Raw genomic sequence first — 26,909 nt, 5'->3', positions numbered from 1 at the left:
GTCATCTTTTATAGGAGGTGGCATTCTGGGTTTTTTGCACTGTGCGGTAATGTTTATGGTATGGCTTCATGAGGGCAATAAATATAACGGTGTAGATTTTATACGGTGCATTATGGTACAGATGTCCGTATGGGGAGGGTTACCCATTGTGTGAGGCCCATGTTCTTCTCATGAACAGAGTGCGTGACCCACAGTATTTTGTACAACACAGCTTGTATTAAAGTTATTTAGCTCTGTGATGTGTTATCCAGGCTAGTTTTCCAGTCTAGGTCACAAAGCTTTGTTACTCTGTACTGTGTTGGCTTTAGATTGCTACGGTGGTTATTATCCTAATTAGAACTTCAGAGTTTGACTTGTTTTGGTTGTGTTCGTTTTACCCTGAAATTTAAAGTGTGTGATATTCATACGAATTGGTATTCCATGTTTTTGAGAACATTGGGGCAGATGTATTAACCTGGAGAAGGCATAAGGAAGTGATAAACCAGTGATAGGTGCAAGGTGATAAACCCACCAACCAATCGGCTCCATTATGTAAATTAACAGTTAGGATCTGATTGGCTGGTGGGTTTATCACCTTGCACATATCACTGGTTTATCACTTCCTTATGCCTTCTCCAGGTTAATAAATCTGCCCCACAGTGTCCTTAGCCAGATGTGCAGTGACCCGTATAGACCAGGCAAATGTGCCCAATTTCGACCAGCCAGATGTGTAGTGACCCATAGCGACCAGCCTGATGTAGTGATTCATAGCGACCAGTCAGATGCGTCCAATAGCAACCAGCCAGATGTGCAGTGATCCATAACGACCAGCCAGATGTGCAGTGACCCATAGCGACCAGCCAGATGTGCAGTGACCCATAGCGACCAGCCAGATGTGCAGTGACCCATAGCGACCAGCCAGATGTGCAGTGACCCATAGCGACTAGCCAGATTTGTAGTGACCCATAGCGACCAGCCAGATTTGTAGTGACCCATAGCGACCAGCCAGATGTGCAGTGACCCATAGCGACCAGTCAGATGTGTAGTGACCCATATAGACCAGGCAGATGGGCCCAATATCGACCAGCCATATGTGTAGTGACCCATAGCGACCAGCCATATGTGTAGTGACCAGCCATATGTGTAGTGACCCATAGCGACCAGCCATATGTGTAGTGACCCATAGCGACCAGCCAGATGTGTAGTGACCCATAGCGACCAGCCAGATGTGTAGTGACCCATAGCAAACAGCCAGATGTGCAGTAACCCATAGCGACCATTGTCTGTCTGCTATAGATTACAAAGCACCTGCACTGTAATAAATAGCTTTCACGCTCTTTGTTCCGCACGTACGTTTTTTTTTTGTTGAGATGTAGTGTCCACGCTAATGTTTAATTTACCATACATCAGTTTTAATTTATTTTTCCTTGTTACATTATGCCTCTGATTATAATACTGTAAATATTTAACAGACCGTCGTCATAGTTACTAAAAACAAAATGTATAATTCTTTGCAAACTGGTTATTATTCATTGCTTTGAAAATATATTTACAGTACTTGGCAGGTAGGAGAGCGTGAAATAATTATTTGGAATATAATAAATACTGGGTTATAGACGTGTAAGCGGGCTGTCTTCTCACAGCTGTTATTGGCTCGTAACCACGTTTGTCAGCCCGGAGCTTATAAGCTCTTTATTGCAACTTTATTGAAAATGACATTTGCCTTCCACACTTGAAAGCCTTGCATATGTCTGTCATGGTCAAGGAGAGAGAATTGCTGCCGTTCTGAACCCCAGGGAAATTTCTCTATGCCATGCAGAAACAAAATGTAATATTAGGACTAGGTACTGAGGTATGGCCTTCCCGCATAGAAATGAAAAAGTAAAACCAAAATGCACCTTCACGATGAAGAAAATAATGGAATATTTGATGGCAGAAGGATTTAAGGTGGAAAAAACTTGAACGGCATTGCCTTTGCCAGCAGGAATATTTATTTGGCCTGTTACTACGTGATCGTATGCATTAACATTGACCCATGCGTGACAAGTTAGGACTTTGTTACAAGTAAACTGTTGTGATTTTGTAGTATCATTGTAAAACTGGCTATGGGCCTAATTCAGACCTAATCGCAGCAGCAAGTTTGTTCTCTAATGTCCGAAACCATGTGCAGTGCAGGGGGGGCAGATGTAACATGTGCAGAGAGAGTTAGATTTGGGTGAGGTGTGTTCAAACTGAAATCTAAATTGCAATGTAAAAATAAAGCAGCCAGTATTTACCCTACACAGAAACAATATAACCCACCCAAATCTAACTCTCTCTGCAGATGTTATATCTGCCCCCCCTGCAGTGTACATGGTTTTGCCCATTAGAGAACAAATTTGCTGCTGCGATCAGGTCTGAATTAGGCCCTATGTTCAATGGTAGTTACTTGTTCCAGAACAGCTTACATGTAAAGGAAAGGGTTTGAGGGGACTGAGCACTTTTTAATATACAAGACTGCGGCTGTCCCGTGCAAGCAAGGTGAAAGTGTTGGAACAACCTGTAGCCAATCGCAGCATCTGTGTCGTCACAGCAGCACATATTACTTCAGGAGAGCTGTGTGATATCCTTCGGATAGTGGGAGGCCGTCATCTGTACATTCTTGTGATTATGTTAGTAACATTGCATCATGTATAGGCAACCTGGCAGGGCCTCCATTCATGGCAGGACAGGGGAGACATGTCGGGGGGGGGGGGCGGCCCGGCCCGGCACATTAGGGGACCTGTGTCAGGGCAATAGAACTAATCTTTCCTTATTTCTTTTTCATCCACTAGGGGTCACTGGAGTAATAAAAGGGGTCACAATGTTGGTCATGTGGTTATTACAGATATCTCACAAGTTATATTGTACTACTTCCTCCAAATTTGACCATGGGATCCAGACTGTTGGCCCTTCAACAAATCTAAATGCTCTCACAGTTAGGAGATCAGTGTATTGTAGTGATCAGTGTATTGTAGTGATCAGTGTATTGTAGTGGAACAAATCATACCTGTTGTTGTGATGCGCATTATAAACACAAGTCTATATATGTAATGACTTGCATTGCCACTCTTCCCTCTCTGGTTCTGGAGAACTGATTCCTCCAAGTCTCACCCTGCAGGGCCACTGGCGGGAGCACAGAGGGAGGGTGATAACACTACCTGCAGCACACCCCAGGGTGTGCAACCAGTTACCATGACCCAGGAAGGGGGATCGTGCAGCGTGACCAGGAGCTTTGGAGGAATGTGTGATGTTGTAGTGTATTGAGTTTGTATTGACTAATGCTGCATAGCATCTTCCTGTGATTCTATTCTCCCTGGCCATAGGGATGGTGGTATATTACGTGGTACAACAAGGCTCAGCAAGTGCTCTTCCAGTATTACATGTAGGTGCATTCGGTCAAAATGTTTCAGCAGAATTACCATAGTATATAATGTATATATTTTTCTCATTATCAAGGTGTTCCTGGAATATCTAATTTTGTTACAATGTATTTACAGATTGCAATGAAGAGGTTATTTTGTGACTGTTTAGAACTACCCGTTAGCACTTCTGTTTGTGTCTGTTTACCCCTGAACAGTCATAGATCTTATATTCTGTTGCCGCTCACTCCAGTGATTTTACAGTAAATTGCCATTTTATCTCCCATAGGGTCACATGTATTAAGCTTGGAGAAGGGATAAAGCAGTGATAAATTCAGGGTGATAACGCACCAGCCAATCAGCTCCTAACTGTCATTTTTCACACCCGTAATGATTGGCTGGTGGATATGTGGTTATGTACTGTAGGTGCCCTTTACTCTCCTATAGAAGCATGCAGCCAGATTCTAGGTATCAAATGCAGTTATGGTCACGGCTAAAAAACCTTTTGTGATTCTTTTAACTTTCCCGTTGTTATTAATAATAATATTTCTATAACGCTAGCTTATGTTGCAACTCTTTACAAATGGGAGCAAAACAGTTGCAACACAAAGGTATTAACAAACAGACAGGGAGGTACGAGGCCGCTGCTTACAATACTATAGGATAGCAGGAGCTCCGTACATGAGGTAAAGTGCCACACAATGCATATCTAGATGATAAGGATAATAGGTTTGCAGTGGTATATGTAATCCAGCCATACAGCAAAGTTATTTTGGGGTCAGGGGATTGTTTGACTATAGAAAGTGGAGAATTGCTGCACTGACATAGGGGTATATTCAGTTGAAGTCGGATCCATTCCGACATTCGTTTGTCGGAATGGATCCAACCTGGGCTATTCAATGCTATCTGAATTCGACTTTTAAAAAAGTCGAATTGAGATGTGGGAGGGTTGACGGGGGAGAGCCGCTGGCAGACGGGGGAGAGTAGCGCTACAGCAGCGGCTGTAGCACTGCTCTCTCCCGTCTCCCCCCCCCCCCCCCTTCCCCCCGTCTCTGCCTCTCCCCATCCCCGCATCACAGCCGCCGCTCACGGCAACATCCACCCGGCTCCAGCAAGCGAGATCTCGTTTGCTGGAGCCGGGTGGACGCTGCTTTGAGCGGCGACTGCGCTGCTGTCTCTGGCGCTGCTCTCTCCGTCTCTGGCGCTGCTCTCTCCGTCTCTGGTGCTGCTCTCTCGGTCTCTGGCGCTGCTGTTTCTGGCGCTGCTCTCTCGGTCTCTGGCGCTGCTCTCTCGGTCTCTGGCGCTGCTGTCTCTGGCGCTGCTCTCTCGGTCTCTGGCGCTGCTCCCTGTCTCTGGCGCTGCTGTCTCTGGTGCTGCTCTCTCGGTCTCTGGTGCTGCTCTCTCGGTCTCTGGCGCTGCTCTCTCGGTCTCTGGCGCTGCTCTCTCGGTCTCTGGCGCTGCTCTCTCGGTCTCTGGCGCTGCTGTCTCTGGCGCTGCTCTCTCCGTCTCTGGTGCTGCTCTCTCGGTCTCTGGCGCTGCTGTCTCTGGCGCTGCTCTCTCGGTCTCTGGCGCTGCTGTCTCTGGCGCTGCTCTCTCGGTCTCTGGCACTGCTCTTCCCATCTCACTTCGACTTTTTTTAAAGTCGAATTCAGATGGTCGAAAAGGGGGCCAAAACTGTTTTCGACACAAGCATGCGGATCGGAAGCTGTTCCGCCGATCAACGTGCTTTTTGACAAGTCAAATTCCTCAACTTGTCAAAAAAATTGGGGTTAGATTGAATAGATCGGAACCCCTTCCGACCTAAAAAAGTCGAAAGCTGCCGTCTTTTCGACAGACGGCAGCTTTCGACTTCAATTGAATATACCCCATAGGGAGGTTCAGTCTGGAATATGATAAGCTGCCTGAAGAGGGGAGTTTTCAGGGAAAGACATATAAGGCCAAATGTAATGGAGTGAGAGTTTCAGAAAGTAAGAAATTTGGTAAAGTTTTTCAGTTTTTTTAAAAAGTGCCAATCATTTACACAGCAAGATCAACCTGGTTTTGCAGTGTAAATGATTGCCACTTTTAAAAAAACTGAAAAACCTTACCAAATCTCTCACTCTATTACATTTGGCCTCTGGTGTGCTGCAGGGCCGACACAGTGTTATTATTATCCTTTATTTTTATAGCGCCACAAAGTTTCAGCAGCACCTAACCAAGTACATAAACATATGCACAAAGCAAGGAAACAGGGACTTGCGGTACAAAACAATGCAAGACGAGTACATAGTATATAAACCTTTCTGCAGCAGAGGTCATAACACTCAAATATGCAGCAGGGGGACAGAAACCAAGTGAAGAATTCAATTAGCGGTGAGGTTTACCCAGCACGCGAGTCCAGAGTTGGACTGAACGAGCTGTGAGAGAAAAATGAGCGTAAAAAAACACTGAATCGGGTTGCGTGCGGGGAAAAAAACTGATTCCGCAGTTTACATTTAATCAGTGAGTTTCCGTGCATGATTTTAATTGAATAGCCTTTTCCCGCACCGCAGGGATTTTTGATGCCAAGTGGGTGTAGGGTCAACCTAACTGAATACCCCCTCAAGAGTTAGGTGCCGTTGTAAACCATATGGAGTACTTGATAGGATACAAGTGAGAGAAAGATAAGCACATAAGAGAACCATTCGCAGGCCAATGTATCGTTTGTTGCTGGAACGCACAATGTAACTTTTTAATGTGTACCCAGCCTTACTGTGCAAGGGAGGGAATTCCACAGGGTGGGTGTACCCTGGAAAAGTCCTGGAATGGGAGTAGTCTGTGAAGCGGAGACGCAGAGCAGAGGGGGGCGAGTTGCTGATAAATAACTCTAATAGTAACATTTCTCTGATCTGTATACTCAGAAAAGGATTCAGAAATATGTCATTGAATTTGCATAAATCTGTAAAATAAAATAAAAAATAGTTTTAGCTGTGTATAATTTTCTATATTTATCATTACCACTAAAAAGAGCTGTAAACATAAGGAAATGGTTCACTTTGTACTGCTGTCCCATTAAAGCTTATGCCGATGGAATGTATACAACAAGAATTTTGTGGCTTTTATAGCCTCAGAAATGTATAAACTTGCTGAGAGCACACAGCACACCTGTCCCAGGTAATTCCCAGGTAATTCCAGTCATAACTTACAGCACACAAGCATTCCTATTACCCTAACAAGATTTTATCACCCATTACACGTTTGCTGAATAAACAAGAGCAGTAGTCATGGAAAAATGTCTTTTTATTTGTAGATCTCTATGTTCTCAGTTGCCAGGGCTATAGCAAAAGCTGTACAAGCATAATTTGGCCACTGGGGGCGCTGTTTCACAAGGGTCTTATGGATGGTTATTTTATTAATGCACATAATTGTATTACATTACATTATTTCCGATTGGTCTCATTTTGGAGACCTAGAACTGTTACCCCACTGACCACTTTTCAAACCTGTAATGTGTGATCGGTGAACAGCGTTAAGCTATGCCGCTGAACATTTATTTTAAATATGTTTATTTTTATCTCTTTTTAAGGTTTCTGAACCTTAAAATCCAGGAAGGAGAAGCTCATAACATATTCTGCCCAGCCTATGACTGTTTTCAGCTGGTTCCTGTGGAGGTGATAGAAAGTGTGGTCTCTAAGGAGATGGACAAGCGGTACCTTCAGTTTGACATAAAGGTGGGTTTTAGCTGCAAGCCCGGGGTCTCTTCATAGGCCACAATGGGGATTGTTCTAGATATGAATGCAAATCCAAACAATTCTTTGGTGAAAGTTAAAATAAAAACTTTTTTTGAAAATGAAATGATTCTGTATGAATATAAGGGTTGAATAATACATTCTTTTGGCAAATTGCCAGTATATCTCATTTAATGGCGACCGAGAAGAGGTCACATTTTTACAGCAGGAAGTTCTGTTAGTAAATGTGGAGATTATGATGCCTTATTGAACTAGTATTGATTTGTAAGGCGTCAGACCCCAAGGAAGAAGTCCTCAGCATGAAAATTCACTTTATTGTTCTGTAAGGCGGATTATAACGGTTTTATTGAATTACTCAGCCGGCCTTACTTTGCTAACTACATATTAAGTTCAATTGCCGATGACAAGCTGTAACCCACTATTGTACCTCTGTATTTTTGGCCAAAGTTGTCACAGATGGTTGGATGCAGATATCATGCACACAATGGCACTTATCATTGGATGAGGTTACTTACCTAAGCTGTCCAATAATAGAAACCACGAGGGAGATTTATTAAAGCTTGGAGAGGGATTATAATGGGGTCTATGTACCAAGCCTTGGAGAGAGCGAGAAAGTGGACGCAGATAAAGTACCAGCTGACCAGCTCCTAAATGTCGTTTTTCAAGCACAGCCTGTAACATGGCAGTTAGGAGCTGATTAGCGGGTACTTTATCTCTCTCTCCTTTATCACTCTCCAAAGCTTAGTACATATATCCTAATTTCTCTGACGTCCTAAGTGGATGCTGGGGACTCCGTCAGGACCATGGGGATTAGCGGCTCCGCAGGAGACAGGGCACAAAAGTAAAAGCTTTAGGATCAGGTGGTGTGCACTGGCTCCTCCCCCTATGACCCTCCTCCAAGCCTCAGTTAGATTTTTGTGCCCGGCCGAGAAGGGTGCAATCTAGGTGGCTCTCCTAAAGAGCTGCTTAGAGTAAAAGTTTTGTTAGGTTTTTTATTTTCAGTGAGTCCTGCTGGCAACAGGCTCACTGCATCGAGGGGCTTAGGGGAGAGAAGTGAACTCACCTGCGTGCAGGATGGATTGGCTTCTTAGGCTACTGGACACCATTAGCTCCAGAGGGAGTCGGAACACAGGTCTCACCCTGGGGTTCGTCCCGGAGCCGCGCCGCCGACCCCCTTGCAGATGCCGAAAAGTGAAGAGGTCCAGAAACCGGCGGCAGAAGACTTTTCAGTCTTCATAAGGTAGCGCACAGCACTGCAGCTGTGCGCCATTGTTGTCAGCACACTTCATAGCAGCGGTCACTGAGGGTGCAGGGCGCTGGGGGGGGGCGCCCTGGGCAGCAATGATAGTACCTTATTCTGGCTAAAAATACATCACATATAGCCCCTGGGGGCTATATGGATGTATTTAACCCCTGCCAGGTCTCAGAAAAACGGGAGAAGAAGCCCGCCGAAAAGGGGGCGGGGCCTATTCTCCTCAGCACACAGCGCCATTTTCCCTCACAGAAATGCTGGTGGGAAGGCTCCCAGGCTCTCCCCTGCACTGCACTACAGAAACAGGGTTAAAACAGAGAGGGGGGGCACTTATTTGGCGATATGACTATATATATTAAAATGCTATAAGGGAAAAACACTTATATAAAGGTTGTCCCTGTATAATTATAGCGTTTTTGGTGTGTGCTGGCAAACTCTCCCTCTGTCTCCCCAAAGGGCTAGTGGGGTCCTGTCCTCTATCAGAGCATTCCCTGTGTGTGTGCTGTGTGTCGGTACGTGTGTGTCGACATGTATGAGGACGATGTTGGTGAGGAGGCGGAGCAATTGCCTGTAATGGTGATGTCACTCTCTAGGGAGTCGACACCGGAATGGATGGCTTATTCAAGGAATTACGTGATAATGTCAACAGAGACGGCCGGCAAAAAAATAGTACCTGTCCAGGCGTCTCAAACACCGTCAGGGGCTTTAAAACGCCCATTTACCTCAGTCGGTCGACACAGACACAGACACGGACACTGATTTCAGTGTCGACGGTGAAGAAACAAACGTATTTTCCTTTAGGGCCACACGTTACTTGTTAAGGGCAATGAAGGAGGTGTTACATATTTCTGATACTACAAGTACCACAAAAAAGGGTATTATGTGGGGTGTGAAAAAACTACCTGTAGTTTTTCCTGAATCAGATAAATTAAATGAAGTGTGTGATGATGCGTGGGTTTCCCCCGATAGAAAATTATTGGCGGTATACCCTTTCCCGCCAGAAGTTAGGGCGCGTTGGGAAACACCCCTTAGGGTGGATAAGGCGCTCACACGCTTATCAAAACAAGTGGCGGTACCGTCTCCGGATAGGGCCGTCCTCAAGGAGCCAGCTGATAGGAGGCTGGAAAATATCCTAAGAAGTATATACACACATACTGGTGTTATACTGCGACCAGCGATCGCCTCAGCCTGGATGTGCAGCGCTGGGGTGGCTTGGTCGGATTCCCTGACTAAAAATATTGATACCCTTGACAGGGACAGTATTTTATTGACTATAGAGCATTTAAAGGATGCATTTCTATATATACGAGATGCACAGAGGGATATTTGCACTCTGGCATCAAGAGTAAGTGCGATGTCCATATCTGCCAGAAGATGTTTATGGACACGACAGTGGTCAGGTGATGCAGATTCCAAACGGCACAAAGAAGTATTGCCGTATAAAGGGGAGGAGTTATTTGGGGTCGGTCCATCGGACCTGGTGGCCACGGCAACTGCTGGAAAATCCACCGTTTTTACCCTAAGTCACATCTCTGCAGAAAAAGACACCGTCTTTTCAGCCTCAGTCCTTTCGTCCCCATAAGAGTCATATCTGCCCAGGGATAGAGGAAAGGGAAGAAGACTGCAGCAGGCAGCCCATTCCCAGGAACAGAAGCCTCCACCGCTTCTGCCAAGTTTCTCAGCATGACGCTGGGGCCGTACAGGACCCCTGGATCCTACAAGTAGGATCCCAGGGGTACAGATTGGAAAGTCGAGACGTTTCCCCCTCGCAGGTTCCTGAAGTCTGCTTTACCAACGTCTCCCTCCGACAGGGAGGCAGTATTGGAAACAATTCACAAGCTGTATTCCCAGCAGGTGATAATCAAAGTACCCCTCCTACAACAAGGAAAGGGGTATTATTCCACACTATGTTGTGGTACTGAAGCCAGAAGGCTCGGTGAGACCTATTCTAAATCTGAAATATTTGAACACTTACAAAGGTTCAAATCAAGATGGAGTCACTCAGAGCAGTGATAGCGAACCAGGAAGAAGGGGACTATAGGGTGTCCCGGGACATCAGGGATACTTACCTCCATGTCCCAATTTGCCCTTCTCACCAAGGGTACCTCAGGTTCGTGGTACAGAACTGTCACTATCAGTTTCAGACGCTGCCGTTTGGATTGTCCACGGCACCCCGGGTCTTTACCAAGGTAATGGCCGAAATGATGATTCTTCTTCAAAGAAAATGGACGACCTCCTGATAAGAGCAAGGTCCAGAGAACAGTTGGAGGTCGGAGTAGCACTATCTCAAGTAGTTCTACGACAGCACGGGTGGATTCTAAATATTCCAAAACCGCAGTTGTTTCCGACGACACATCGGCTGTTCCTAGGGATGATTCTGGACACAGTCCAGAAAAGGGTGTTTCTCCCGGAGAAGAAAGCCAGGGAGTTATCCGAGCTAGTCAGGAACCTCCTAAAACCAGGAAAAGTGTCAGTGCATCATTGCACAAGGGTCCTGGGAAAAATGGTGGCTTCTTACGAAGCGATTCCATTCGGCAGTTTTCACGCAAGAACTTTTCAGTGGGATCTGCTGGAAAAATGGTCCGGATCGCATCTTCAGATGCATCAGCGGATAACCCTGTCTCCAAGGACAAGGGTGTTTCTTCTGCGGTGGCTGCAAAGTACTCATCTACTAATGGGCCGCAGATTCGGCATTCAGGAAGGGTCCTGGTGACCAGGGATGCCAGCCTGAGAGGCTGGGGAGCAGTCACACAGGGAAAAAATTTCCAGGGAGTGTGATCAAGTCTGGAGAATTCTCTCCACATAAATATACTGGAGCTAAGGGCAAGTTACAATGCTCTAAGCTTAGCAAGACCTCTGCTTCAAGGTCAGCCGGTATTGATCCAGTGGGACAACATCACGGCAGTCGCCCACGTAAACAGACAGGGCGGCACAAGAAGCAGAAGGGCAATAGCAGAAACTGCAAGGATTCTTTGCTGGGCGGAAAATCAGGTGATAGCACTGTCAGCAGTGTTCATTCCGACGCCCGGGAGAGTGGGGATTTCATCGGGAAGTCTTCCACATGATTGTGAACCATTGGGAAAAACCAAAGGTGGACATGATGGCGTCCCGCCTGAACAAAAAACTGGACAGGTATTGCGCCAGGTCAAGAGACCCTCAGGCAATAGCTGTGGACGCTCTGGTAACACCGTGGGTGTACCAGTCAGTGTATGTGTTCCCTCCTCTGCTTCTCATACCCAAGGTACTGAGAATTATAAGACGTAGAGGAGTAAGAACTATACTCGTGGCTCCGGATTGGCCAAGAAGGACTTGGTACCTGGAACTTAAAGAGATGCTCACAGAGGACTCATGGCCTCTGCCGCTAAGAAGGGACTTGCTTCAGCAAGTACCATGTCTGTTCCAAGACTTACCGCGGCTGCGTTTGACGGCATGGCGGTTGAACGCCGGATCCTAAGGGAAAAAGGCATTCCGGAAGAGGTCATTCCTACCCTGGTCAAAGCCAGGAAGGAGGTGACCGCACAACATTATCACCACATGTGGCGAAAATATGTTGCGTGGTGTGAGGCCAGGAAGGCCCCACGAAGAAATTTCAACTCGGTCGATTCCTGCATTTCCTGCAAACAGGAGTGTCTATGGGCCTCAAATTGGGGTCCATTAAGGTTCAAATTTCGGCCCTGTCGATTTTCTTCCAGAAAGAATTGGCTTCAGTTCCTGAAGTCCAGAAGTTTGTCAAGGGAGTACTGCATATACAACCCCCTTTTGTGCCTCCAGTGGCACTGTGGGATCTCAACGTAGTTCTGGGATTCCTCAAATCACATTGGTTTAAACCGCTCAAATCTGTGGATTTGAAATATCTCACATGGAAAGTGACCATGCTGTTGGCCCTGGCCTCGGCCAGGCGAGTGTCAGAATTGGCGGCTTTGTCTCACAAAAGCCCATATCTGATTGTCCATTCGGACAGGGCAGAGCTGCGGACTCGTCCCCAGTTTCTCCCTAAGGTGGTGTCAGTGTTTCACCTGAACCAGCTTATTGTGGTACCTGCGGCTACTAGGGACTTGGAGGACTCCAAGTTGCTAGATGTTGTCAGGGCCCTGAAAATATAGGTTTCCAGGACGGCTGGAGTCAGGAAAACTGACTTGCTGTTATCCTGTATGCACCCAATAAACTGGGTGCTCTTGATTCTAAGCAGACGATTGCTAGTTGGATGTGTAGTACAATTCAGCTTGCACATGCTGTGGCAGGCCTGCCACAGCCAAAATATGTAAATGCGCATTCCACAAGGAAGGTGGGCTCATCTTGGGCGGCTGCCCGAGGGGTCTCGGCTTTACAACTTTGCCGAGCAGCTACTTGGTCAGGGGCACACCCTGACTGAGGAGGACCGGGAGTTCTCTCATTCGGTGCTGCAGAGTCATCCGCACTCTCCCGCCCGTTTGGGAGCTTTGGTATAATCCCCATGGTCCTGACGGAGTCCCCAGCATCCACTTAGGACGTCAGAGAAAATAAGAATTTACTTACCGATAATTCTATTTCTCGTAGTCCGTAGTGGATGCTGGGCGCCCATCCCAAGTGCGGATTGTCTGCAATACTTGTACATAGTTATTGTTACAAAAATCGGGTTATTATTGTTGTGAGCCATCTTTTCAGAGGCTCCGCTGTTATCATGCTGTTAACTGGGTTCAGATCACAGGTTGTACAGTGTGATTGGTGTGGCTGGTATGAGTCTTACCCGGGATTCAAAATCCTTCCTTATTGTGTACGCTCGTCCGGGCACAGTATCCTAACTGAGGCTTGGAGGAGGGTCATAGGGGGAGGAGCCAGTGCACACCACCTGATCCTAAAGCTTTTACTTTTGTGCCCTGTCTCCTGCGGAGCCGCTAATCCCCATGGTCCTGACGGAGTCCCCAGCATCCACTACGGACTACGAGAAATAGAATTATCGGTAAGTAAATTCTTATTTATTCACCCATTTTGCTATGATACATTTAAATAATTTAAGTCAATACATATACATGCATTACAAGGGCTTCATCATGAAGATGAAGGAACTTCCAAAGCAAATCTGGGGAAAGTTTATTGAAAAGCACCAAATTAGGGCACTCCAGCACTGGGAAGCATATAATAAATAGAGCCAGAACTGGTAATTTATCCAGAACACCCTGCTCTCAAAAACAAATCTGTTTAATAGCGCTATTTAAGGCGTCTGCAATTGTGCCCCGTGGCAGAGATGGTAGAAACTATCCATACGGCAAACATAGCCCCCAAATCTACACTGCAAGGAAGTATTGTTAAAAAAAAAAAAAGTTACTGAGGAAAACTCATTTAAGTGTTGGAGACCTACATACCTAGTGGAGGGAAATGATGGTCTTGGGCAGATCTTAACCTATTCTGCCTCAATGTCAGGCACAAGCCTAACACTGAGAGCACCATTCCAAGAATAGTATCCCTACCGTCAGGCGCGATGACCAGGGGGGGGTAATTCAGATCGGGTCGCAGCAGCAAATGTGTCAGCTAATGGGCAAAACCATGTGCACTGCACACATACTTCTTGCTTCTGCTTCTTGAACTGGAAAACGTAAGGGCAGTACACACGGCGAGAGATGTGTGCTGAGCGATCTGTCACAGACCCCTCAGCACACATCTCTCCCCCCGCTCAGCACAGAGAGATGTGTGCTGAGGGAGGAAGGGCGGGAGAAATGAGTGATGTGCTAGATTGTGACTGCATGCAGGCCAATCTAGCATCGGCGATAGCGACGCACGGGGCCGCGCATCGCTATCGCTGGGGGGCATACACACGGAGAGATCCGTGCTTAAAATCTAAGCAATCTAGTCAGATTACTTAGATTTTAAGCACGGATCTCTCCGTGTGTACCCCACCTATAGACCAAACTTGGAGATAAGCCTGCTGGAGAGACCTAGGACTTAGGATAGGTTTTATATCATCGCAGGACGGTGACCTACAGAATAGAACCTCATTGCTATGGCTTTAATGTTCTACAGCAGCCCAGCCAAAGCACCATCCTTGTCCTCTCCAGATAGTGGAATAATGTAACAGTTGTTTTTCACAGACTGTCCCCATCTAACCTGATGGAAGCTGATCACTACTGCAATGAAGCATGGCGTGGAATCGCTGGTAGTGGTAGTACAGCATCACACTGTTTACCTCACCCCCCCCCCCCCCCCCATAGCGCTGTGCTGTAAAAGGAGAAACGTCACCCTGTCCTAATTATCCTTGAGGTGCAAAGCAGCCTCCGCACATCACAGATAATAGGATTGCCCCGATAAACACATCCAAATAGACTTGCACCACAATTGCAACTACTGTACAGGTGCTTCTGCCAAGTATTACAGCAAAGTCTGCTGCGGTTTGTTAAGAACAATCTCGATGGTAATGTTCTCTTGTTTGATATTACAGAGTATGTTTGTGTTGAGCTGTTAGGATTAACAAGCGAGTCCATTTTGTGTGATAAACTAGCCAGTGCATTTTCTGTTCTAGTCATTTATACTTTAATTTTCTCCTTCACTTCATCTGAAATGATGGATCTCTGCTGGATTGTTTTTCTTTTCTGCTCAGACGCTCCCAGCGCCTCCTGGCAGCTGTTACTGTCTCTTGTGATTTTTTTTTTTTGGTCATTGATATATATATTTTTTTTCTTTGCGAATGGTTTATTTAATCTTAGGCATTTGTTGAAAACAACACTGCAATCCGATGGTGCCCAACTCCAGCCTGCGAGCGAGCCGTGCGACTGAAGAAACAAGGAACCAACACGTCTGGGTCTGATACCCTGAGTTTCCCGTTGCTGCGTTCCCCAGCCGTGGACTGTGGAAAGGGGCACCTTTTCTGCTGGTGGGTACAGTTTCCTGGCTCTTTTCTGCAAGATTATATAATATGCAAATCCTGGCTCTGCGTGTTTTTTTGGAGGGGAGTTTTTTTGTGGCTGAATTATGTTGCTGAATCCATGTATACATAGCATACAGTCTTCTGGCTCAGCGTTGCTAGTTATCTGACAAATAGCAACTAAATATGTCATTGGCTAACGCCAGGTTACATAATGTTTGTCTCTCTGGGAGCCAGACGTTCAGCATTACAATACAGAAAAGTTTGCGGAGTTCCAGCATGTACAAACATTCACCAAAGTAATACACGGGCGCTACAAATATCAGTAGCTTTCCCGCCATTTCTTGTCCGGAGTTAGCTTGCTCAGGCTAGGTGGATAATTTGTAACCTGGAGAAGAAGACATGCATCGGAATTTTGTACTGTTATTTGCCTGTGAGCAGGACTGACTGTGGCAGGGTTCACTCACCACAGGCCCAGGCTTCACTCCGTATGCAGGCCACGCCGGGGTTTGGGGAAGGATTGGCATGCCATGAAGGTCTCCTCTGTGAGCGCATGAGGTGATAAAGCTAAATATTTATCTTATATAAAACCCTTTATGAGGTCTAAGAACACTGTACGCTATTTACGTATGGAGTACCGTAAGGGTACGCTCGTTGCGTAACAATCGCTTAGCCGTGGTCGAGACGCTCAAGCGTCACGTTCGCTCACGGCAAAGAGATCACAGGCAGGCACGCTATTGGCTGCCGACTAACGTAATGGTTCACTATAGCGTAACGGACGCTGTATCGGGAGCGGGCTGCTCGAGCGATACAGACACTCACGAGAATACGCTGTTGGTATCGGGCACACTTATAGGTGAGCGACTACCGTAATGCTACGCTATCAGCGTAGCGGACGCTCGAGACCACGAGGAGATCACGAGCGGCGCAGACGCTCACAATGTTAAACCTTTATATCTAAACCATAAACAACGTACTATGCTGTAAAACCTTTGTATAGAGATAGGGTGTAGATGCAACACAGTGTAACCTTATTAACTTAAAAGCTGTTTGAGCGTCACCGACGCTCTGAGAATACTTAACACTATAAGAAATACACAGATACCGTGCTTAGGGTCCAACGCCTAATATATATATTATGAATGTTATACTTGCAAAAGAATTAATACAATACAAGTCATACACTACAATATAACATAGACTACCTAACCAGATAACTACACATGAAATACAATACAATACTATTACGTTTAAGAGAATACGAGAGAAAGAGAAGAGAGAGAGAAATGGCCCATAACCACAAGAAAGACAATATGATTGCGGAGAAAACTTACGCACAAAGGAAACGATCGCATGCGCCTCTGGACATCCAGCTCCCGATTTTCAGCAATGATCACCGTTGAAGAGTGAGTCCTGGATGTGATCGGCTTGTCTATTTATGCCCCACACACAATACAATTCAATGGTCCCTACAATCTCATTGTTCATTGGACACAGGAATTCCTCCTCGCATTATAACAAAAGGTCATAGGTTGATTCATACAGGTGGGCTGTGACTATTTCCAACAGCTCAGGTGGGAGGGAAACTGGGTTTCCCGCCGCATGGATAATTAAGTGCAAATAATAGTAAATGGACATAAACTTCTTATGTCCATAATTATTCGCACGAGCGATTAATCCGCTTCAAACCAACACCGGAATATTGCTAATTAATTACTCTTCCGATGGGTACTAAACACCACTGTATTACTCCTGTCTGACCCTTCGTATCAAACAAAGGGGGATTTCTCTGTTCATGAACATTCTACATTAACCAAACTTTCAGATTCTATCAAAGGGACCATGGTCTACAAAATACATTATATAGTGAAAATATGTAACGATTGAGTCGCACGCTACGAACACATGAACTCTACCGTAAATGCACATACCGCGCGCCCGCGGGTGCCCGCAACAGCGAGTATGCGCACGCACGGGAGAGCGCACGCATGCGCAGCGCAGACCTGTGTGAGGTGCAAATATGGCAGTGTGCATCGTGATATTTTTCTGACTTTGACAGAGGGGAAGGAGCTAGGCGCCTAGATGGAGAGGGACAGACTCCATTGGTGCCACTGTAAACATTCACTGTGCCACCTTGTGGTCGTTTTGCCAAGAGTTGCCTAGCCCTGGTTTATCCAGCGATACTGTGGTTCTAACTATCAATAACTTAAGCCGGGGTTCTGTTAGACAAATGGTTTGGTTATGGGAATACCGTGTTAGAAGTTTGAAAATAATGTAATTAAAATAATTTTTCAGATTTTTTTACCATAGCTGCATGGGTTACATATATGGTATTAATATGGGCTAGGGTGGTCCGGACCTGGAAGGGGCTTCTGTTGGTGTGCTGAAAATGCGAACAGCAATGGTTTACAGCAGCCCCTTTACCTTATAGACAAACTCCTGGTGTGGGTCCATGATTCATCTCCTAGTTATAGAGATGATCATTCAGTCTTTTTCTTCTACTCTCCACATCAGCATTTGATCCATTTGCAGATCCCAGCAGTGCGGAACGTGCGGAGCATTCCGCCTTTCATAGCTCTGCATGAAATAAAACCAGGCTTTTTGTGGTCAGTGTCTTGTTTCCTGCAGGAGGCGTATTCTTTTCCTACAGCCTGCTATTAGCTTGTACATCATTTATAATGCAGATGAAATTGGAGATATGACATAGCAGACACCGCGGGAAGCGGCATTTAGTAGCGGCACAGAAAGCCTCAGGTGGCCTGGAGCCAACATCTTCTGCTAACGTTATTGTACTGGGGATAGGGTGCCAAGCCAGGATTTAGAAGGACGGTTTTCTGTGCAAGCCGGCTTCTGACTCTGTATATAAGGACACGTCCGAGAATCGTCTGTGACTGCTCTGTCTACAAACATTGTATTGTACTAAACAGACATGCAGGAGGCTGTGATGGTGTGTATACTCAGTGCAGTGTCATATGAGGACCTGGCAGCTCTCTGTGACAGAAACACTGAATAATTTATCAATGGGACACCTGAGGCTAAAGCAGGACAAGAAAGTAACCGAGGTCACAGAACCGGCTAACTCAGCCTCAAAGTCATTGTTTCAAAGAGACTGATTTCATGTTGATTTAGTTTTATCTTAGTATACATTGTGGGTTGAGTGGGTATTAAATCGCAAGTACCCCGGAGCACCACAAGGGGCTGTATAGAGTCTCTGTACAATGCAGGACAGCTCCAGGTGGGACCAGGGAGGCAGAGACAGAAAATAAGATTTTACTTACCGATAAATCTATTTCTCGTAGTCCGTAGTGGATGCTGGGGACTCCGTCAGGACCATGGGGAATAGCGGCTCCGCAGGAGACAGGGCACAAAAATAAAGCTTTAGGATCAGGTGGTGTGCACTGGCTCCTCCCCCTATGACCCTCCTCCAAGCCTCAGTTAGGATACTGTGCCCGGACGAGCGTACACAATAAGGAAGGATATTGAATCCCGGGTAAGACTCATACCAGCCACACCAATCACACCGTACAACTTGTGATCTGAACCCAGTTAACAGTATGACAAACGTAGGAGCCTCTGAACAGACGGCTCACAACAATAACAACCCGATTTTTTTGTAACAATAACTATGTACAAGTATTGCAGACAATCCGCACTTGGGATGGGCGCCCAGCATCCACTACGGACTACGAGAAATAGATTTATCGGTAAGTAAAATCTTATTTTCTCTGACGTCCTAAGTGGATGCTGGGGACTCCGTCAGGACCATGGGGATTATACCAAAGCTCCCAAACGGGCGGGAGAGGTGCGGATGACTCTGCAGCACCGAATGAGAGAACTCCAGGTCCTCTTTAGCCAGGGTATCAAATTTGTAGAATTTTACAAACGTGTTCTCCCCCGACCACGTAGCTGCTCGGCAGAGTTGTAATGCCGAGACCCCCCGGGCAGCCGCCCAGGATGAGCCCACTTTCCTTGTGGAATGGGCCTTGACAGATTTTGGTTGTGGCAAGCCTGCCACAGAATGTGCAAGTTGAATTGTGCTACAAATCCAACGAGCAATCGTCTGCTTAGAAGCAGGAGCACCCAGCTTGTTGGGTGCATACAATATAAACAGCGAGTCAGACTTTCTGACTCCAGCCGTTCTTGAAATATATATTTTCAATGCCCGGACCACGTCCAACAACTTGGAATCCTCCAAATCGTTAGTAGCCGCAGGCACCACAATAGGCTGGTTCAGGTGAAACGCTGACACCACCTTAGGCAGAAAATGAGGACGCGTCCGCAGTTCTGCCCTGTCCGAATGGAAAATCAGATATGGGCTCTTATATGATAAAGCCGCTAATTCTGATACTCTCCTGGCTGAAGCCAGGGCCAGTAGCATGGTTACTTTCCATGTAAGATATTTCAACTCCACCGATTTGAGTGGCTCAAACCAATGGGATTTGAGAAAATCCAAAACTACATTAAGATCCCACGGTGCCACTGGGGGCACAAACGGGGGCTGTATATGTAGTACTCCTTTTACAAAAGTCTGGACTTCAGGAACTGAAGCCAATTCTTTCTGGAAGAAAATCGACAGGGCCGAAATTTGAACCTTAATGGACCCCAATTTGAGGCCCATAGACAATCCTGTTTGCAGGAAATGTAGGAATCGACCCAGTTGAAATTCCTCCGTGGGGGCCTTCCTGGCCTCACACCACGCAACATATTTTCTCCAAATGCGGTGATAATGTTGTGCAGTCACCTCCTTCCTGGCTTTTACCAGTGTAGGAATGACCTCTTCCGGAATGCCTTTTTCCCTTAGAATTCGGCGTTCAACCGCCATGCCGTCAAACGCAGCCGCGGTAAGTCTTGGAATAGACACGGTCCCTGCTGAAGCAGGTCCCGTCTTAGAGGTAGAGGCCACGGATCCTCCGTGAGCATCTCTTGAAGTTCCGGGTACCAAGTTCTTCTTGGCCAATCCGGAGCCACGAGTATCGTTCTTACTCCCCTTTGCCGTATAATTCTCAGTACTTTTGGTATGAGATGCAGAGGAGGGAACACATACACTGACTGGAACACCCACGGTGTTACCAGAGCGTCCACAGCTATTGCCTGAGGGTTTCTTGACCTGGCGCAATACCTGTCCAGTTTTTTGTTGAGGCGGGACGCCATCATATCCACCTTTTGGTTTTTCCCAACGGTTCACAATCATGTGGAAGACTTCTGGATGAAGTCCCCACTCTCCCGGGTGTAGATCGTGTCTGCTGAGGAAGTCTGCTTCCCAGTTGTCCACTCCCGGAATGAACACTGCTGACAGTGCTATCACATGATCTTCCGCCCAGCGAAGAATCCTTGCAGCTTCTGCCATTGCTGTCCTGCTTCTTGTGCCGCCCTGTCTGTTTACGTGGGCGACTGCCGTGATGTTGTCCGACTGGATCAACACCGGCTGACCCTGAAGCAGGGGTTTTGCCAGACTTAGAGCATTGTAAATCGCTCTTAGCTCCAGTATATTTATGTGAAAAGACATCTCCAGGCTTGACCATACTCCCTGGAAGTTTCTTCCCTGTGTGACCGCTCCCCAGCCTCTCAGACTGGCATCCGTGGTCACCAGGACCCAGTCCTGTATGCCGAATCTGCGGCCCTCTAACAGATGAGCACTCTGCAACCACCACAGAAGAGACACCCTTGTCCGTGGTGATAAGGTTATCCGCTGGTGCATCTGCAGATGCGATCCGGACCATTTGTCCAACAGATCCCACTGAAAAGTTCGTGCGTGGAATCTGCCGAATGGAATCGCTTCGTAAGAAGCCACCATCTTTCCCAGGACTCTTGTGCATTGATGCACAGACACTTTTCCTGGTTTTAGGAGGTTCCTGACAAGTTTGGATAACTCCTTGGCTTTCTCCTCCGGAAGAAACACCTTTTTCTGAACCGTGTCCAGAATCATTCCCAGGAACAGCAGACGTGTTGTCGGTGTCAACTGAGATTTTGGAAAATTCAGAATCCACCCGTGTTGTTGCAGCACTAATTGGGTTAGTGCTTCTCCGTCCTCCAGCTGTTCTCTGGACCTTGCCCTTATCAGGAGATCGTCCAAGTAAGGGATAATTAATACGCCTCTTCTTCGAAGAAGAATCATCATTTCGGCCATTACCTTGGTAAAGACCCGAGGTGCCGTGGACAATCCAAACGGCAGCGTCTGAAACTGATAATGACAGTTTTGCACCACGAACCTGAGGTACCCTTGATGTGAAGGGCAAATTGGGACATGCAGGTAAGCATCCTTTATGTCCAGGGACACCATAAAGTCCCCTTCTTCCAGATTCGCTATCACTGCTCTGAGTGACTCCATCTTGAATTTGAATTTCTGTATGTACAGGTTCAAAGATTTCAGATTTAGAATAGGTCTTACTGAGCCGTCCGGCTTCGGTACCACAAATAGCGTGGAGTAATACCCTTTTCCTTGTTGTAGGAGGGGTACCTTGACTATCACCTGCTGAGAAAACAGCTTGTGAATGGCTTCCAATACCGTCGCCCTGTCTGAGGGAGACGTTGGCAAAGCAGACTTTAGGAACCGGCGAGGGGGAGACTTCTCGAATTCCAACCTGTAACCCTGAGATACTACCTGCAGGATCCAGGGGTCCACCTGTGAGCAAGCCCACTGTGCGCTGAAATTCTTGAGTCGACCCCCCACCGCTCCTGAGTCCGCTTGTAAAGCCCCAGCGTCATGCTGAGGGCTTTGCAGAACCCTGGGAGGGCTTCTGTTCCTGGGCAGGGGCTGCTTGCTGTCCTCTCTTACCCCTTCCTCTGCCCCGGGGCAGATATGACTGTCCTTTTGCCCGCTTGTTCTTATAGGACCGAAAGGACTGCGGCTGAAAAGACGGTGTCTTTTTCTGTTGGGAGGGGGTCTGAGGTAAAAAGGTGGATTTTCCGGCAGTTGCCGTGGCCACCAGATCCGATAGACCGACGCCAAATAATTCCTCCCCTTTATACGGCAATACTTCCATATGTCGTTTAGAATCCGCATCACCTGACCACTGTCGCGTCCATAAACTTCTTCTGGCAGATATGGACATCGCATTTACTCTCGATGCCAGAGTGCAAATATCCCTCTGAGCGTCTCGCATATAAAGAAAAGCATCCTTTAATTGCTCTATAGTCAATAAAATACTGTCCCTATCCAGGGTATCAATATTTTCAGTCAGGGAATCCGACCAGACCACCCCAGCACTGCACATCCAGGCTGAGGCGATGGCTGGTCGCAGTATAACACCAGTATGTGTGTATATACTTTTTAGGGTAGTTTCCAGCCTCCTATCAGCTGGATCCTTGAGGGCGGCCGTATCAGGAGACGGTAACGCCACTTGTTTTGATAAGCGTGTGAGCGCCTTATCCACCCTAGGGGGTGTTTCCCAGCGCGCCCTAACCTCTGGCGGGAAAGGGTATAATGCCAATAACTTTTTTGAAATTAGCACTTTTCTATCTGGGTTAACCCACGCTTCATCACATACATCATTCAATTCCTCTGATTCAGGAAAAACTACAGGTAGTTTTTTCACCCCCCACATAATACCCATTTTTGTGGTACTTGCAGTATCAGAGATATGCAAAGCCTCCTTCATTGCCGTGATCATATAACGTGTGGCCCTACTTGAAAATACGTTTGTTTCTTCACCGTCGACACTAGATTCAGTGTCTGGGTCTGTGTCGACCGACTGAGGTAAAGGGCGTTTTACAGCCCCTGACGGTGTCTGAGACGCCTGGGCAGGTACCAACTGGTTTTCCGGCCGTCTCATGTCGTCAACTGATTTTTGTAATGTGCTGACATTATCACGTAATTCCATAAACAAAGCCATCCATTCCGGTGTCGACTCCCTGGGGGGTGACATCACCATTATCGGCAATTGCTCTGCCTCCACACCAACATCGTCCTCATACATGTCGACACACACGTACCGACACACAGCAGACACACAGGGAATGCTCTTATCGAAGACAGGACCCCACTAGCCCTTTGGGGAGACAGAGGGAGAGTTTGCCAGCACACACCCAAGCGCTATAATATATATGGGAACAACCTTATATAAGTGTTGTATCCTTATAGCAGCTTAAATATATAAAATATCGCCAAAAAAAGTGCCCCCCCTCTCTGTTTTACCCTGTTTCTGTAGTGCAGTGCAGGGGAGAGTCCTGGGAGCCTTCCTCACAGCGGAGCTGAGCAGGAAAATGGCGCTGTGTGCTGAGGAGAATAAGCCCCGCCCCCTATTCCGGCGGGCTTTTCTCCCGGAGTTTGAGATATCTGGCATGGGTTTAATACATCCATATAGCCTCAAGGGCTATATGTGATGTATTTTTTAGCCATAAAAGGTATTATACATTGCTGCCCAGGGCGCCCCCAGCAGCGCCCTGCACCCTCCGTGACCTATGGTGTGAAGTGTGTGACAACAATGGCGCACAGCTGCAGAGCTGTGCGCTACCTTCATGAAGACTGAAAAGCCTTCTGCCGCCGGTTTCTGGACCTTCAATCTTCAGCATCTGCAAGGGGGGTCGGCGGCGCGGCTCCGGGACGAACCCCAGGGTGAGACCTGTGTTCCGACTCCCTCTGGAGCTAATGGTGTCCAGTAGCCTAAGAAGCCAATCCATCCTGCACGCAGGTGAGTTGAACTTCTCTCCCCTAAGTCCCTCGATGCAGTGAGCCTGTTGCCAGCAGGACTCACTGAACATAAAAAACCTAAAAACTTTTTCTAAGCAGCTCCTTAAGAGAGCCACCTAGATTGCACCCTGCTCGGACGGGCACAAAAACCTAACTGAGGCTTGGAGGAGGGTCATAGGGGGAGGAGCCAGTGCACACCACCTGATCCTAAAGCTTTATTTTTGTGCCCTGTCTCCTGCGGAGCCGCTATTCCCCATGGTCCTGACGGAGTCCCCAGCATCCACTTAGGACGTCAGAGAAACAGTGCAGGAGTATCTCTCCGTCCTGAGGCTCCCTGAGTCTGTCCTGCTCCTGCAGGCCATCTGTTATGCATACACTAAGGGGCTGATTTATCAACAAGTGATAAAAACTGGTTGCATATGATAAATGGTGCTCCGGCCAATCAGGCACTAGCTGTCATGTGTTCAGCTCCTGTTAGGTGTTTGAAAATGACAGTTGGGAGCAGATTGGCTGGAGGACCATTTATCATTCACAATGAGTTTTATCACTCGTTGATAAATGGGCCCATAAAACTGTTATTTCCGTTGGCTGGTGCTGACGTCACCTGAATCTTGCTGCACGTATTTTGTATCCACTCGGATTAATAGGTGATAACAGTGATGGAATAATATTGTACTGGTATTGGTTAGGTCTACGTGTTGTTGAGCATTACAGGTGCAGTTTCTTATTCAATTGCCATTAAAAATGTAAATGAAAAAGCAGAATGTGAATAGAATAAAAAAAATTAAAAAAAGACCTCTCCACCGCATACTAAAGATGAGCAGAGTTTCTCAGTGTATAGTGCCCTACAGTCTCATCCCCACTAATGGGCCGTGATACTGTATGTTGGGAATGTGCGAGTGGAGCTCCTCTGCATTGATTTCAACCAGGGTCATATGCGGGTGACATACAGGTCACACAGGATGCATGCAAGGCTTTATTCAAGGACAGAGTACCTGTCCCTGAATGTACATTATGGTAACTGCATATGTTCTAACCACATGGTACAAAGAGATGGGGAGGCGGCATCCAGCCCAGATGCACAGTATAGAGGGGATGCAGCAAGCGTGATGAGCACAGTACTACCAAACACAGCAAAATGCTACGTAAGTGCCAGTTTGTCATCTTAGTACTGAGGAGGAGCAGGGAGAAGAGTTCTCAGGGGGAGATGTGTCAAAGCTTCTGCAAAGGACGGGTGGTGATGTTTCCTGTAGCAACTTCTCTACTTGTACCCTTTAGAACGCTTGATACTTCCTCCATCACCAGCAAGTGTTTATATGATCAGCAGGGTGATATCAGCAGGAAGCATTGTACATTTCTCTGACGTCCTAGTGGATGCTGGGGACTCCGTAAGGACCATGGGGAATAGACGGCTCCGCAGGAGACTGGGCACATCTAAAGAAAGATTTAGGACTATCTGGTGTGCACTGGCTCCTCCCCCTATGACCCTCCTCCAAGCCTCAGTTAGATTTCTGTGCCCGGCTGAGCTGGATGCACACTAGGGGCTCTCCTGAGCTCCTAGGAAGAAAGTGTTTGTTAGGTTTTTTATTTTCAGTGAGACCTGCTGGCAACAGGCTCACTGCATCGAGGGACTAAGGGGAGAAGAAGCGAACCTACCTAAGTGGTGGTAGCTTGGGCTTCTTAGGCTACTGGACACCATTAGCTCCAGAGGGATCGAACACAGGACCCGACCTCGTCGTCCGTTCCCGGAGCCGCGCCGCCGTCCCCCTTACAGAGCCAGAAGCAAGAAGGTGGTCCGGAAAATCGGCGGCTGAAGACTTCGGTCTTCTCCAAGGTAGCGCACAGCACTGCAGCTGTGCGCCATTGCTCCTCATGCACACCTCACACTCCGGTCACTGATGGGTGCAGGGCGCTGGGGGGGGGCACCCTGAGCAGCAATACTGACACCTTGGCTGGCAAACTGGCACCATATATAGCCCCAGAGGCTATATAGGTGCTTTTTAACCCCTGCCAGAATCCATAAAAATGCGGGAGAAAGTCCGCGAAAAAGGAGCGGAGCTATCTCCTTCAGCACACTGGCGCCATTTTTCCCTCACAGCTCCGTTGGAGGGAAGCTCCCTGGCTCTCCCCTGCAGTCAATACACTACAGAAAGGGTTAAAAAGAGAGGGGGGGCACAATTTAGGCGCAGTATACAATATATATAGGCAGCTATAAGGGAAAACACTCTTTATATGTGATATCCCTGTGATATATAGCGCCCTGGTGTGTGCTGGCATACTCTCCCTCTGTCTCCCCAAAGGGCTTTGTGGGGTCCTGTCCTCTGTCAGAGCATTCCCTGTGTGTATGCTGTGTGTCGGTACGGCTGTGTCGACATGTATGAGGAGGATAATGATGTGGAGGCGGAGCGAATGCCTGTAAATGTGATGTCACCCCCTGCGGGGTCGACACCGGCGTGGTTGGACTTATGGAAGGATTACGTGAAAGTGTCAACTCCTTACACAAAAGGTCGACGACACAGAACAGCCGGCTACTCAGCTTGTGCCTGTTCCAGCGTCTCAAATGTCATGGGGGGCTCTAAAAACGCCCGCTACCTCAGATGGCAGAAACAGATGTCGACACGGATACCGACTCCAGTGTCGACGACGATGAGACTAGTGTACCCTCCAAATAGGTCCACCCGTTACATGATTGAGGCAATGAAAAATGTATTACACATTTATGATAATACCCCAGGTACCACATAAAAGGGTATTATGTTTGGTGACAGAAAACTACCAGTAGTTTTTCCTGCATCTGAGAAATTAAATGAGGTGTGTGAGGAAGCGTGGTCTTCCCCCGGTAAGAAATTGATAATTTCTAAACGGTTATTGGCAGCGTACCCTTTCCCGCCAGAGGATAGGTCACGTTGGGAAACACCCCATAGGGTAGATACAGCGCTTACACGCTTATCAGAAAAGGTGGCACTACCGTCTCCGGATACGGCCGCCCTGAAGGAACCTGCAGATAAAAAGCAGGGGGTTACCCTGAGAGATATAGTCACACACTCGGGCATTATATTGCGACCAGCCATTGCTTCGGCATGGATGTGCAGTGCTCCCGCTGCGTGGTCAGATTCCCTGTCGGAAA

The 26,909-nt window shown here is 47.2% G+C and overlaps 1 protein-coding gene across 2 annotated transcripts in view; it reads left to right on the top strand.

Moving 5' to 3' along the window:
* The window catches only part of ANKIB1 (ankyrin repeat and IBR domain containing 1), a 220,438-nt gene that overhangs the window by 141,724 nt on the left and 51,805 nt on the right, over window positions 1–26,909 (top strand). For both annotated transcript variants that reach the window (XR_010177583.1, XM_063921412.1), the window contains exons 8-9: window positions 6,904–7,048; window positions 14,996–15,162. Coding sequence is in view for 1 of the 2 variants with exons in the window: in XM_063921412.1 (XP_063777482.1) it covers window positions 6,904–7,048; window positions 14,996–15,162 (312 nt within the window). In the remaining variant the exon portion in view is untranslated. The remainder of the gene's footprint in view (window positions 1–6,903; window positions 7,049–14,995; window positions 15,163–26,909) is intronic.

This window comes from Pseudophryne corroboree, chromosome 5 (assembly GCF_028390025.1).
Source record: "Pseudophryne corroboree isolate aPseCor3 chromosome 5, aPseCor3.hap2, whole genome shotgun sequence".
Taxonomy (NCBI): Eukaryota; Metazoa; Chordata; class Amphibia; order Anura; family Myobatrachidae; genus Pseudophryne; species Pseudophryne corroboree.
The sequence above is the reverse complement of the archived record's forward strand: the minus strand, read 5'-3'. Positions and strand labels throughout refer to the sequence as shown.